Source organism: Excalfactoria chinensis, chromosome 22, assembly GCF_039878825.1.
Source record: "Excalfactoria chinensis isolate bCotChi1 chromosome 22, bCotChi1.hap2, whole genome shotgun sequence".
NCBI lineage: Eukaryota > Metazoa > Chordata > Aves > Galliformes > Phasianidae > Excalfactoria > Excalfactoria chinensis.
In genome coordinates this window covers 5,119,007-5,132,395 of record NC_092846.1, presented here as the reverse complement: position 1 = coordinate 5,132,395, position 13,389 = coordinate 5,119,007, and the positions used below count along the sequence as shown (strand labels likewise).

At 52.9% G+C, this 13,389-nt stretch overlaps 3 protein-coding genes across 6 annotated transcripts; all 3 read left to right on the top strand.

Moving 5' to 3' along the window:
* Positions 1 to 542: 542 nt before the first annotated feature.
* CNR2 (cannabinoid receptor 2) lies at positions 543 to 3,716 on the top strand. The gene is made up of 2 exons (XM_072355464.1): positions 543 to 701; positions 2,432 to 3,716. The coding sequence occupies exons 1-2, from the start codon at positions 670 to 672 to the stop codon at positions 3,606 to 3,608; spliced, it is 1,209 nt and encodes a 402-aa protein (XP_072211565.1). The 5' UTR covers positions 543 to 669; the 3' UTR covers positions 3,609 to 3,716.
* Positions 3,717 to 4,505: 789 nt separating this feature from the next.
* Positions 4,506 to 9,126, top strand: FUCA1 (alpha-L-fucosidase 1). 3 transcript variants are annotated; one of them, XM_072355461.1, is made up of 8 exons: positions 4,510 to 4,897; positions 5,303 to 5,437; positions 5,645 to 5,782; positions 6,440 to 6,545; positions 6,852 to 7,052; positions 7,246 to 7,436; positions 8,166 to 8,265; positions 8,874 to 9,125. In XM_072355461.1, the coding sequence occupies exons 1-8, from the start codon at positions 4,554 to 4,556 to the stop codon at positions 9,012 to 9,014; spliced, it is 1,356 nt and encodes a 451-aa protein (XP_072211562.1). In that variant the 5' UTR covers positions 4,510 to 4,553; the 3' UTR covers positions 9,015 to 9,125. The 3 variants fall into 3 exon arrangements, with proteins under 3 accessions (XP_072211563.1, XP_072211564.1, XP_072211562.1); XM_072355462.1 differs by lacking the exon at positions 5,303 to 5,437 and having other exon boundaries at positions 4,506 to 4,915; positions 8,874 to 9,126; XM_072355463.1 differs by lacking the exon at positions 5,303 to 5,437 and having other exon boundaries at positions 4,509 to 4,897.
* Positions 9,127 to 9,435: 309 nt separating this feature from the next.
* HMGCL (3-hydroxy-3-methylglutaryl-CoA lyase) lies at positions 9,436 to 13,302 on the top strand. 2 transcript variants are annotated; one of them, XM_072355466.1, is made up of 9 exons: positions 9,436 to 9,671; positions 9,903 to 9,977; positions 10,239 to 10,346; positions 10,679 to 10,774; positions 11,114 to 11,262; positions 11,840 to 11,903; positions 12,178 to 12,366; positions 12,488 to 12,613; positions 12,815 to 13,302. In XM_072355466.1, the coding sequence occupies exons 1-9, from the start codon at positions 9,621 to 9,623 to the stop codon at positions 12,914 to 12,916; spliced, it is 960 nt and encodes a 319-aa protein (XP_072211567.1). In that variant the 5' UTR covers positions 9,436 to 9,620; the 3' UTR covers positions 12,917 to 13,302. The 2 variants fall into 2 exon arrangements, with proteins under 2 accessions (XP_072211567.1, XP_072211566.1); XM_072355465.1 differs by lacking the exon at positions 9,436 to 9,671 and adding an exon at positions 9,694 to 9,814.
* Positions 13,303 to 13,389: the final 87 nt, after the last annotated feature.

Sequence of the window (13,389 nt, the reverse complement as noted above, 5' to 3'; positions counted from 1 at the left end):
TCAGCAGAGCGCGCGGCACAGAGAAGTGGCCTCAGTGGCACAGAGAGGAGGATTAGTGCTGTGAATGCGGCCCGATGTCACACAGCAGTTCCCCGTGTGTGACAGCTGTACCTAAGTTATCTGCCTTCCCTTCCTCTTCCATTCCCCCATAGAAATCAGGAGAGGATCCTGGAGGTCTCTCTCCTCAAAAGTACGTGAGTGGAAATGGGGGTGATTGGGCACGTGAGCGTGGCTGTACGAGGTGGCATTCATGGCCAGAAGCAGACCACAGACACAGAGGGGAAGTGGGGAAGAACAGCACACACCAAAAGAATGTGAAGAGCAGGAAAGGATACGCACCGATGGGGTCACAGCACAGGAGAATAGCACATAATTGTGTGTGGAGCCCAGATGAGAGAGAAGAGCTGTGAAAGGAGGAGGCAGCTGCAGCTGCAGGAGCTGCCCTGGGCTGCGCAGCTGGGAAAGCCCCGGCCACAGAGGAGGTGAGAGACCAGGTTCCGGCCCCAGGACGTCCCATAGCATCTGTCCTCTTTCTCAGGGTGAAGCATCGTGCCATTCACATCAAGCCACAGAGCGGAGATGGTGGAGAAGTCTGGTGATATTCAGGACTAACTGCACTGCACTGCGTATCGAAGGGTGGATTTTTTGTTTTGGTTTGGTTTTTTTTGGATGAATGCATTCTTAACAAGAGCAAAAACAAGGTAAGTGTTGCAGTAGCAGACTGAAGACTGACTCTTTCACAGCTGGTCATAAGAAATATTTATATTAAATATATTGGAGAGACTTCCAAATGCTTTGCAATTGTGAGTGGTGCTGAGCTCTGAGGCCAACACTCTGCTGGCTGGTGCTGTGTTTGGCTCCATGTGGGGTTTCAGAGGAGCACTGCTCTGCCATGCTGTGTAGTTCGTGCTGGCAGAGCATTGCAGCTATGCAGAAGCGCAGTACTGTGCTTTGGACGCTGTTACTGCAGTCACACGTGGGCAGATAGTGACTGAAAACAAAAGCAAATAATCCTCAACGTGGCACTTGTGCCATAGGGCTTTTAACGTCAGGAAGATAACTGCTGGGCATTGCTTAATGTGGCCAGAGGGACTAGCCAGGATGAACAGCTAGTTCCTAAACAGTGCCAAAACTGCGCAAAGAGGTAGAGCTGGGGCTGAACAAGGCAGACACCAGAGCTGGAAGGAGAACCATTGGAGCTCAGTCCAATTTGCAGAGAGCCATCCATGTCACTCAGCCTGAGACACAACTAATGTGGGAAGAGGAGGTCTGGGTGGCTGCATTTTGAACCTAAGGGCTTCTCTTAATTATGTCAGGTTAATGGAGGAAGCTGTCCCAGAACAGTCAGTGTGGGAGTTATTTTGCCATTAAAACCAACGTTTCTCCTGTCGCAACATTGCACAGCACTTTGCTTACCTTCGGGCACTTTCTGTTCAAGTGGTTTCCAGTCTCCTGAGCATAGTCATAGAGTCATAGAATCATTAAGGTTGGAAAAGACCTCCAAGATCATTGAGCCCAAGGAGGCAGCGTCCCTGGTGAGCTCTGAGATGTGTCAAAACCCACCTGGCTGCACAGTGCGCCCCTCTGGGGAGACAAGGGCTGTCAGATTTAATAATGACATTGAGAAACTACTGCTACATTTGTAATGTTCTGCAAAGAGCTGCAGGAAACATGAGAGCTGAGGTTGGAGTGCAATAGCTGTGGTCCTGTGTGGTTACCCCATGCCAGAACCTGACGTAAGAGGAGAGCAGCTTGTTGCAATGCTAAGCCACATTTCAGCCCGAAGTCCAGGACTGCTCTGGTCCAATATGCCAAGAAATGCAAATCGGGATCAAAATGCTCTGGGTGTAACAAGCAACCAGAACCCCTGCAGCTGCCAATGTTTGTTCCCCAGCGAGCAGCTGGGAGCAAAGTGTGGGGTCAGGGTCTTCTCAGCGGGTTCTGCACAACATCATGGGCTGATGGGTGTTTGCAGCTGCTGTGAAGCACAGGAACAGCAGCAGCAGTCAGAGGAGTGGGTACTCAGTGGGGAGGGAAGTAATGGAGACAAGCACAAACGTCTCTCGCTGCTAATATGTGGTGAATGTGGTTTTCTAGAGTGTTGGTCACTGCTGTCTGCTGTAGCCTCCAAAGACAGCTGCTGTCCTTGGTGAGTGAGAAACAAGCTCTTCAGTGTGGTGAAGATGAAGGGTTTTGAATGCATTAAACAGCAGAAGTGTAGAGAAAAACAGGACTTGGCTGCCACAGCATGCACTGAGCAGCACTGCACCCCCAGCAGGCGTTTTCCCTTCAGACTGCACTTCCCTGAGGGTAGGTTGCAACAGGATCATCTCCACTTGTGTAAAAGAAGGGATGCCACCAAGGGGACTGAATTTTCTACTTATGGTGTTCCTGCAGGGCTATCTCTCACCTTCCCCTCAATCTTTTTCAGAGCGGTTGGAGCACGGGAAGCCAAAACTCTCCCTGCAAGCTCCTGGCTCCAGTTAAGTACAATGGCTAACTGTGAGATGTATGTAAATGCTTCCGACTGCACTGTCAACCCCTGGAGCATGAAATGCTTCACGGTGCTCGGCACAGAAGCACGGATCGGCATTGCCGTGCTTTGCGGCCTCTTGGGGACGCTGTGCGTTTTTGAGAACTGTCTGGTGCTTTACCTGATCTTCTCCTCCCCTGGTATGAGGAGAAAGCCTTCCTACATTTTCATCAGCAGCCTGGCCTTGGCAGACCTGTTGGCCAGCATCATCTTTGTAAGAAGTTTTGTTAACTTCCATGTCTTTAATGAAACTGATTCTAAAGAATTGTTCCTGCTGAAGCTGGGAGGGGTGAACATGTCTTTCACGGCCTCCCTGAGCAGCTTGCTGCTAATGGCCCTGGACCGCTACATCTCCATCAGCCGCCCCTCCAAATACAAGCTGCTTGTGACAAGGAAGAGAGCGTGGACAGCACTAGGGGTGCTCTGGGTGACATGTATGGCCACTGCCTTCCTGCCTCTGATGGGCTGGAACTGCTGTACGCTCAATTCAGCCTGTTCTCAGCTGTTCCCTTTTGTGGACAACTATTATCTGTCCACTTGGATCTGTCTTGTCATGGTCTTGCTGGGGTGTATAGTCTGCGCTTATGCATGTGTGCTGTGGAGGGCTCACCAGCACGTGGCATACATGGGGAAACAACAAGTGCATGTTGGAAAGCAGAACGCCAGGATGAGGATGGACATCATGCTGGCCAAGACCCTCGTTACGGTGCTGACCGTCCTTGTGCTGTGCTGGTTGCCGGTCCTCGTTTTCATGATTTACAGCGTCTTTGTATATCTGAACTATCCCCTGCGCGAGGTGTTTGCCTTCTGCAGCACCCTCTGCCTGCTCAATTCCATGGTGAACCCCATTATCTACACCCTGCGAAGCACGGAGCTGTATTCCTCCCTGAGGATGCGAAGCACGGAGCTGTATTCCTCCCTGAGGATGCGAAGCACGGAGCTGTATTCCTCCCTGAGGATGCTCCTTTCCCAGTGCAGGAGGCAGCTGAGGACCTCAAACGACAGCCCAGAAGCAGAGAGCGTTCACGGGTCCTCCATGATAGAGACCATTTGTGAGGACATACATGTCAGGTAGAGATGTAGCGCCGGGAAGTCTGAGCTCAGCTGGTGGGATGAGTCTGGATCATTTCTCTGCTGGATCGCTTTCATTTTCTGTCCTTGTAGAAGTCCTGGGAGTGACAGGTCAGGTTGTGCACTCAGCTCCTGCTGGGACCTGCACTGACGGCCATTCCCAGGGCTGCCAAGACCCAGCGCCATGTCTTGTGCCTCACTCAAGGCAGAGGGTGATGCCGCACCTCAGGACAGCAAGTCCTGTCTGCCCACCAGGAACCACGGACACTTTTCCTTGCGCTCAGTTACGTCTGCCTCAACACGTCAGTGTTGTCCCAGCCCTGTGCTTGGCACGGGCAGTTACACAAGCACTGTCAGCAAAGCTCTTGCAGCGCATCACTGTATTAACAGCACGCCTGTTTAAGCCTACTTTGCAGACTTACGGAAACTTAATTTCTGCCACACACTGTTTGGTGTTACACAATTAAAGACAATTTTCAGCCTTTTCTTCCACCAACCTCTGCCGGTTGGAGTCCTCCAGGACGGAGGTTTAACAGCAGCAAGGGACAGATATCCCGAGCACGGAGGAGGCGACAGATTCGTTTGCAAATCACACACAAGCAGCAGCTTTGGCTGCAAAGCCTGCAGGCCGTGCACCAGGCCCTGGGACTCTGCTCTGACCCAACTGGAGCACGCAAACGATGCAGCCCAGGAGTGCGGGCTCCCAGGGAGGCTGCAGTGCCGAACCCCGGACTTCCCCTCCTCCTCACGGAGAGCAGGGGCTGTCAGGGACGCGCCGCGGGGCAGAGGCGGGTGGGGGGGGGGGGGGGGGTGACATCTGGGCAGACCACAGCCTCGAACTGACAGGCCCCGGGCTGTGATGGCGGCAGCCTTTGCCTCGGTAGCAATGGCGGCGGCCGTGCCTTCGCCTCGGTGGTGATGGAGGCGACCGTGTGACGTCACCGGCAGCATGGCGGCGGGCGGGCTGCTGTGGCTGGCGGCCGCGCTGGGGCCGGGGCTGGCCGCGCCGCGCTACAGCCCGGACTGGGCCAGCCTGGACGCGCGGCCGCTGCCCGCCTGGTTCGACCAGGGGAAGGTGGGGGTGTTCGTGCACTGGGGCGTGTTCTCCGTGCCGGCGTGGGGCTCCGAGTGGTTCTGGTGGCACTGGCAGGGCGAGCGCCGCGCCGACTACGAGCGCTTCGTGCGGCAGCGCTTCCCGCCCGCCGCCTCCTACGCCGACTTCGCTCCCCGCTTCACCGCCCACGACTTCCAGCCCCGCGAATGGGCGCGGCTCTTCCGCCGGGCCGGAGCCAGGTCGGTGCGCAGCGCCGGGTCAGTGCGGGCGGCACCGCGGGTCTGAGGGCACCGGGTCTGAGGGCACCGCGGGGTGCGAGGGATGGGGCCGCGTCTGGGCGCCCGTGACGGGACGGGGCCGTTTGGGATCCTTAAGGGACCCGCGGCCCTGACGGGTCGTGCCTGCAGTGCCGAGCAGAGGCTGCTCTTATGCTTCCCAAGGCTCAGTTGGGCATCTTTTCAGCATTAAAACGCATTTAAAAACTGTACTATTCTTGTCATCTCTTTACATTTTAAGGACGATGAACAGGGCTTCTAACGAGCTCCCCTCATGGTGCGGTTTCTCAGTCCCTCACGTTTGTAGCTTTGGGTTTGCCGGGCGTAACTCCATTCCTCTGTCACCCTGGTCTGCACCTTCTCCCTCAGGTACGTGGTGCTGACCTCCAAGCACCACGAAGGCTTCACCAACTGGGGGTCGCCGGTGTCCTGGAACTGGAATTCTTTGGACACGGGGCCCCACCGCGACCTCGTGGGAGAGCTGGGACAGGCGCTCAGAGAGAAGTATGGCTGCGCTGTGCTGCCTTGTCAGCCTTGTGCACTGAATTCTGTTGGCTGCTCTTGGCAAACAGCAGAAAGTGATGAGTTTGATATGAAAATGGTGCTTGCAAAGTCTTGAAACTGAAATAATAATGCCAGTAATCTACTCTGCACTGATTCTCAGTCCCTGCTGCTGGCCTAACTCTTTCATTTGTGTTTTCTATCCTTCAGCAACATACGCTACGGACTATATCATTCTCTGTTAGAGTGGTTTAACCCTCTCTATCTGTCTGACAAAGAAAGCGGCTTCAAGACCCAGAACTTTGTTTTAAAGAAGACAATGCCAGAACTCTATGATCTTGTCTTAAAGTAAGAGCTGCAGCCAGTCAGGATGCAACAGCAGTTCTTGGCTTTCATACTATCGAGAAAGATGCAAAGTAGATGCAGACAACAGAGGTGACAAATGCTAATTTTGACCAAAGGAAGTCTGTTTAGCAGTAATGATTTGAGGTAATTAAAAAAGGGGTTCGCATTTGCCTTGTCATTGATCTAACTTGTACAGTAAGGTAGGGGCACATCTTGCATGCAAGAGGAATGCCTTTTAATACTGCCTTTTCTGGGAGCAGCTCTGAAAGTGAAGCAAGCTGTTTAGCAACGTAGAAGAGCAATCTCACTGTGAGTCTGCACCCCTCCTTTGATTCCCCAGTTGACCAAATTACCAGGCTTGGGCACATGCTGCTCACGGTGCCATTGTAGCAGGTAAAGGATGTAACTCATAACTGCCTCTGAGGCGCAATCTTCCGTATTTGGAAGAACTGCATCCTGTACTTTGAGCCGTGATAATCACTCTGTTGCTACAAGAAAGTCACTTGCAGCTTTTTCTGAAGCGAGAAGTGGTAGCACAGACCTCCTGGTAATGTCAGGTGATGGGAAGTGAAAGTGGACTTCAGAGATAAGAAACTGATCTGCTTCTTTTGGGGTAAGAGCAGATAAACCATTCTGAAATAATGTTAATCTCTCTGTTAGGTACAAACCAGATTTGATTTGGTCTGATGGAGACTGGGAAGCTCCAGACTCATACTGGAATTCTACCTCCTTCCTTGCCTGGCTGTATAATGACAGTCCTGTCAAGGTAAAACCTTCAGCTGTCCCTCATGGCCTGCAGCATTGTATAGGTGTGGAAGGTCTGGCAGCAGTGAGATGTAGATGTGAACAAATGAGTAAACTTCTTGGCAGCTGCCAAACTTGTTTTATTTTTTTCACCAGAATTAAAAAGTCCACATTGTGCTTTTAAGAGAAGCCTCTGGGATTCACATCCCAGGGGATAAGTACTTGGCCCCCTAACTTAGATGCCTCAGGTAACTTAAGATGGATGGATGCAAGTTGAAAAAGTCCCAAACAAAACCTTCTCCTTTCTGAGCTACATTTCTTCTTCCAGGATACTGTTGTTGTGAATGATCGTTGGTGTAATAATTGCTCCTGCCATCATGGAGGCTTCTACAACTGTGCTGACAAATACAAGCCAGGGACCTTGCTTGCTCACAAATGGGAGATGTGCTCCTCCATTGACAAGCTCTCCTGGGGTTATCGAAGCAACATGCACATCGATGAGTTAATGGATGTAGCCAGTATCATCAAGGTAAGAAATGAGAATTCAAATTAACAGGTGTGGGAGATTTCTTTCATTCTGCTACTTGGAGAAGGAGCTGGCATGGGCTTCATACAGGCAGGTGGAGCTAAAGGAGCATTTCATGAGGACAAAGCACTCCTTGAGTTTCTTTGTTGTCAGAAGTGAAGAAAATGCAATTGTTACCTTAATTTGTCTGCCACAGGAGCTAGTGCAAACTGTGAGCTTTGGAGGCAACTACCTTCTCAACGTGGGACCTACAAAAGAGGGAGTGATTGTTCCCATCTTCCAAGAAAGGCTTCTGGCCCTTGGGAGGTGGCTGGACACTAATGGGGAGGCAATTTATGAGTCAAAACCATGGAGAGTACAGATGGAGAACAGCACAGACACTGTCTGGTAAGGACTCTGTTGCTCAGTACCATCCTGCAGCTGGAACCCAGATGAGCTAGGACTTCCAAAGCTGATGCTGCTTCTTAAATGTGGCACTTTCTGAAGGGTTGCCGTTAGGCACAGGTAGCTTTTAGGTAATATCCTACAGCTGGTGTGCTCACTTACTGCCACATGTTATCTAAGGAATAAAATTCAGATCTTCAGCCATCTTATGTGATTTAAAAACCAACTGTTCTTCGAAAAAAGATCCATGCCATTGCTGTCAGAACTGTAGTGGTGATGGCTAGTTTCTTTCAGTGCATATAATCTGAAAATGCAGTCCTATACACTGTTTCCCAGCTGTTAAACTTGCCGAGGAAAGCACAGTGAGTGAATTAAGAGCCAGGAATGCTACAGAACAGAGCTGATAGAGTGTGCCCAAATGCGTTCAGTCTAGAAATGCAGAGCAATGACAGGAGCAGCACTTGGCAGCTCGTCTGATGCACTGACCACAGTCTGAGGCAAGGACTGATGACCTTTGTTTTTAGACAGCATGCGTGGACTTTGTTTCTTTGTTTGGGTTTTATCAGCCAGCACTTACTGATGGGTCCAAAGTGAGAGATTTTGGAACGAGGGGAAAGTAGGTGACCCCTGTGGAGTGACAGTGGGCAAAGTGGTGATTTCACGCTGCCACGCTGGGCCATGGTTGGTTCTGTTTTGTGGGCTCTTCACCTCAATGAACTCTTCCTGCCTTAGGTACACGTCCAAAGGAGCAGTTGTCTATGCCATCTTTCTGACCTGGCCTCAGAACAGCGTGTTGCAGCTGTCTGCGCCCGCTCCATCACCAGCCACACAAGTAAGAAACTTGAAGGAAAAAGACCTAATGCATGTTCAGAACCCACCTTGGGCACGTGTGGGCTGAGAGGGCCCAGCTTGACTTCTGCTGGAGAGAACGTGAAGTTGTTATCCCTTACTGATTGGTAAGGGGTGCTTTCACCCACACCCCTGCAGCATCCTCTTCAGTTCTCACTCATCTCGCTGTTCAACATGGAACGATGGATAGGGTTCATCTCCCATAGAATAAGTAGGAACATTTCTCCCTGCAACTCTTTTGATCCTACTGACGCAGGGAGGTAAAGTAAATATCAAGCCTCACACACAGAAGGGATGTAACACTGGTGTTACATCCCAATCCAGGTGAGGTACGCTGCCTTGCTAACTGTAACTGTGACGCAAATGCTGCTGTGCCCTTTGCTCTAAACAAACACAGGTTTTTTTTGTAAGCCCCCCCAAACCCAGCAGCCTACATTCAAACACTTGGCCCAGAAATATCCCTTATGTTGTCATTTGTGCACTCTGAACGGTGTGTGGAAAAGTACAGAGACTGAAACGTGGTTTGTGTGCCCTGCTCTGTTCTGAGTGCCCGTCTGAGCCGCACTGAGAGCTGCTGGGCCCTTCTTGCAGGTGTCGATGTTGGGTTTGGCGGGGACTCTGCGGTGGTGGCAGCCTCCTGGTGAAGGACTGCTCGTGGCTTTGCCCGATGTGCCTCCATCTCCCGTGAGCTCACAGCCGGGCTGGGCTGTTCGGCTGGAGGGTGTGAAGTGACAGCTCGGGGTGAAAGCAGCCGCCCCCGGCCCGTCCTTTCAATGGAGTCTCAGATGTGTTCGTTCACCGCTGAATAAACTGGTTTTCAAGACAGAATCTCTTCTAACCGTCCTGTAGGGCGTCACCGGGCCTCGCTGCCAGCAGAAAAGGGGCTGGCTGCAAATCTGAGCTGCTGCCCCGCTGCTGGACCTGGGGGCGGCGGGGGGGGACGCCGGTCCCGGGGCTGGCACGGGGCTGCCCGTCGGTCCCGGCAGGCCGGCATCACCCCGTCAGTCATCACCCCGTCATCACACCGTCATCACCCCGTCAGCGCGCGTCGCTCCGCGTCCGGCGGGATCCGGGTCGTGCGGCGGCGTTTCCCCATTCGCGGGACGCGGAACGGCCCGCGCTGCCGGGCCTGGCACGAGGAGCCGCCGGTGACGCGGCGCGGGGCGGCCCAGCGCAAACACGGACTGTTTGCTCAGCGGCGCGGGGCACGGATATAAGAGGCGGCTCCGAGAGGCGGCCAGCAGAGGCGCGTCCCGAGCGCACCCCGATCACGTCCCGATCACATCCCGAGCGCCACCCAGGAGCGCCCGCCGCCCGCCCCGAGGCACCCAGAGCGCCATGCCGCGCTGCGCAGCCGAGCCCCTGTCACGTGACGGCCCCCGTCGCCAGGTATTGGCACTCTGGCGCCGTTCTCACGTGACTGCATAGCCCCGCCCATCCGAATCACGTGCCGGCTGTCACGTGAGGGGGTTCGGGCAGCCATGGCGGCGGTGCGGAGGTTGCTGCCTCGCTGGGCTTTGTCGTTGCGTCCGGTGAGCGGCGCCGGGTCGGGGATGGGCGGCTCGTTCCGGCTCGTTCCGGTTCTGTCCGGTCCCTCACGCTTCCCCTCTCTGCCCGCAGGTCAGCACCGCGGCCTTCCCGCAGAGAGTGAAGGTGGTGGAGGTGGGACCGCGCGACGGGCTGCAGAACGAGAAGGTACCGCCGGGGTGGGGCTGAAGGGCGCGTCGTGCAACGCGCGGCACCGCCGTGTGCGCTTAGTGCGGTTAGTGCGGTTAGTGCGGTTAGTTCTCCTAGTTCTCCTAGTTCTCTTAGTTCGCTTAGTTTGCTCGCTTAGTTCGCTTAGTTAGTTCGCCTAGTTCACTTAGTGCGCTTAGTTTGTTCAGTTCGTTCTCTTAGTTCTGTCTCTTAGTTCGCGCACTGTCTGAGCTCTCAGCCCCGCTCCTCCCGTTTCCGCAGAGCGTGGTGCCGACGTCGGTGAAGATCCACCTGATCGACATGTTGTCGGAGACGGGGCTGCCGGTCATCGAGGCCACCAGTTTCGTGTCCCCGCGGTGGGTGCCGCAGGTCAGTGTTGACGCGGGCTGGCAGCGGCGGCTGTTTGCACTCAGTTGGTGTCAGAGCCGGTGACGGTGCCCGGGTCCCTCCTGCAGTGTCTCCTGCGGGCACCTGCAGCGCCCAAAGGGTCCCTCCGTGCCCGAGGAGCACGCTCAGCTTGGGGTCGCGTTGCTCAGGTGCACAGAGCTGCGTCAGGCTGGAGATCTGCAGTGCAGCTCAGAGACCGTTTCCTGGCTATTGTCACTTCACAGAAAATGAATTTTAAAAAAGTGTTATAAATTGTGAAGTGGGAGAGTAAATGCGTTCTAACCCTCCGAAATCTTTCCCTGCCTCCCTTGCAGATGGCCGACCATGCTGAAGTCATGCAAGGGATCAATAAGTTGCCTGGTGTGAGTTACCCAGTGTTGACCCCCAACTTGAAAGGATTCCAGGCAGCGGTAAGGGGTCACGGAGCCTGGGGGCTGCCTGGCAAGGAATTCTTCAGTCGTGGTTAAGGGTGGGAAACACGTTTTCAGCTCTGACAGGCAGCAGCTTCACATCATAGCTGCTCTACAAAGGGATAGTTCTGCTGGGGAAACCTGTTGTTTATGATATAGAGTAACTCAATATGCTTTATTAAAAATATTTTTTTAATGCAAATTTATTTTGATTTTAATTAGATCGTCCAGGGAAAAACTTTTGGGAAAAAATAAAATGAGAGAACTTCAGTCTTATCATGTTTGTCATTTCCCTTGCAAGAGAAGTCGTCTAATTTGGTTAACGCTTTCTCTTGGCAGGTGGCAGCAGGAGCCAAAGAAGTGTCCATCTTTGGAGCAGCATCCGAGCTCTTCACAAAGAAGAACATTAACTGCTCCATAGAGGAGAGTTTGGAGAGGTTCAGTGAAGTAATGAATGCTGCGAGAGCGGCCAGCATCCCCGTCCGCGGGTAAGGAGCGCCCGCTGTGAGCTCAGCGCTGAGCAGCCCGGGGGTGCTGTCACTGCTCCAGGCTAACTCCTTGTAGTCCGACCCGAGCAGCACTGCAGAGGGGAACTGCTTTTAAACTGCACTTTTTGGGGAGGAGTGCCTCGATCTGGATGAGTGCAAACAAATGTTTGCTTTGTGCATTGCGCATTAATTTGGAAATGATGGCATTCTGATACAGTTCCAGGTGTTGGCTGGGTGCACTCTGGACAGCTTGTGACAGTTTGCACTCTTCCCCTCATTTCTTCACTCTATCTTCAGCTTTACCAAATACTCTAAAATAATTCTGACTTCTTGGCAGACCACACATTGAAATGCTTAGATCTAAAGCTCTCCTGGTCTGGCACACTGATCTAATTTTTTATTTTTATCAAAGAAGTAATTGTAGAGTAAATAATTGTTAGTTTTGTCCACTGGAGTGTGTACTGACTTTTAAAATAGAAAAGGAATTCTTCTGTTACATAGTGAATACAAATTGCTATTACAAATTGTATAATCTCTCTTCAGTTCTCTTGTTAAAGGTTTGCTTTTTTAACTATAGATACGTTTCATGCGTCCTTGGATGTCCCTATGAAGGGAAGATTTCTGCAGCTAAAGTTGCAGAGGTGAGTTCATGAACTTAACTAAAATGTCTGTGATGATTTTGGTTCCTTTTGGAGCCTGATGGCTGCAGAATGTATTGAACCATTAAACCAAAGACTGGGGGAAGAGACAGAGGGAGGCAGCAGCTGTCTGGGCTGATGTGGGTGAGGACATCAGGCAGGTGGATGTTTCCAGAGAAGAGTCTCCTGGCTTGCTGTGGTTCCTCTGTACTGCTGTATCCAGTTCTGGGGAGGGCCATGACAAAGCTGTCCTCTCAGTGTCTTGGCTTTTGGGCAGGTCTCAAAGAAGATGTACTCGATGGGATGCTATGAAATCTCCCTTGGTGACACCATTGGAATTGGGACCCCAGGGAGCATGAAGGAGATGCTGGCAGCGGTCATGAAGGAGGTGCCAGTGGGGGCTCTTGCTGTTCACTGCCATGATACCTATGGGCAAGCTCTTGCCAACATCTTGGTGGCACTTCAGGTAAGATTCTTGCTTTGCTGCAAAGCTCACTTCTTTGAGTTTCTTCTACGTTTGTCTGTGAACCATTTGTTTTGGAAGCCTTTTACTTAAGGGGAATTTACTGAGAATGGTGTTTTTGCAGATGGGTGTGAGTGTGGTTGATGCTTCTGTTGCTGGCCTTGGAGGCTGCCCATACGCCCAGGGAGCATCAGGAAACGTCGCTACAGAGGACCTAGTGTACATGCTGAACGGCCTGGGCATCCACACGGTAAGTGCGAGTGGCTTGAGTGCAGGCTCCAGGCTGCAGTGGAGCTTCAGGACCTGGCCCAGAGAGCCCTAGTGTAGAAGAGTGTTCTGTGGGCCTTGTGCAGCTCCTGCAGCTCCTGCCCCCACTGCTCTGTGCTGCGCCATGCTCCTGGGGCAGTGCTGTGGCAGTGGCACTGACCCTGTTCCCTCTGTGTCCTGGAAGGGTGTGGACCTGCAGAAGCTGATGGACACCGGCACCTTTATTTGCAATGCTCTGAACAGAAGAACCAATTCCAAGGTGTCCCAGGCCACATGCAGACTGTGATGTACTGAACAGGGTTTGGTCATGGGTCAAGGACAGCGTACCTGCTGTGCCTGCTCCCTCCATGGTGCTGCCTTTGGGGCTTCTTTGGGGCCCAGAGCGGGAGAGGCAGCGCGTCATCCGATGGAATCTCTGAAGAAATGAACATCGGGAATATTTGCCTGAGGTCTGCGAGGAGGTTGGAGAGAGGAGGCGGCTGCTGTGCAGCTGCAGGTGGTGGGCTCAGCACCAGCGCTGCCATTGTCATTTGGGTGCCAGGAGGAGACGTTGGCCTTCTCCGTGGTGCTCAGCACTGTGAGAACCTTCAGTATCTGTTGTAAGATACTTCTGTGTACTCGGATAATAGAAGCATCGTTTGATCTGAACTAATAAAGGTGTTCAATGACTCGAGCCCGCGCTCGTGCTCGTCTTGTTCCGCTTGCGCTGTCGTGCGACCTCCCGCCGCCAGGGGGCGACGCGCACCCCGCCGCTCCCGG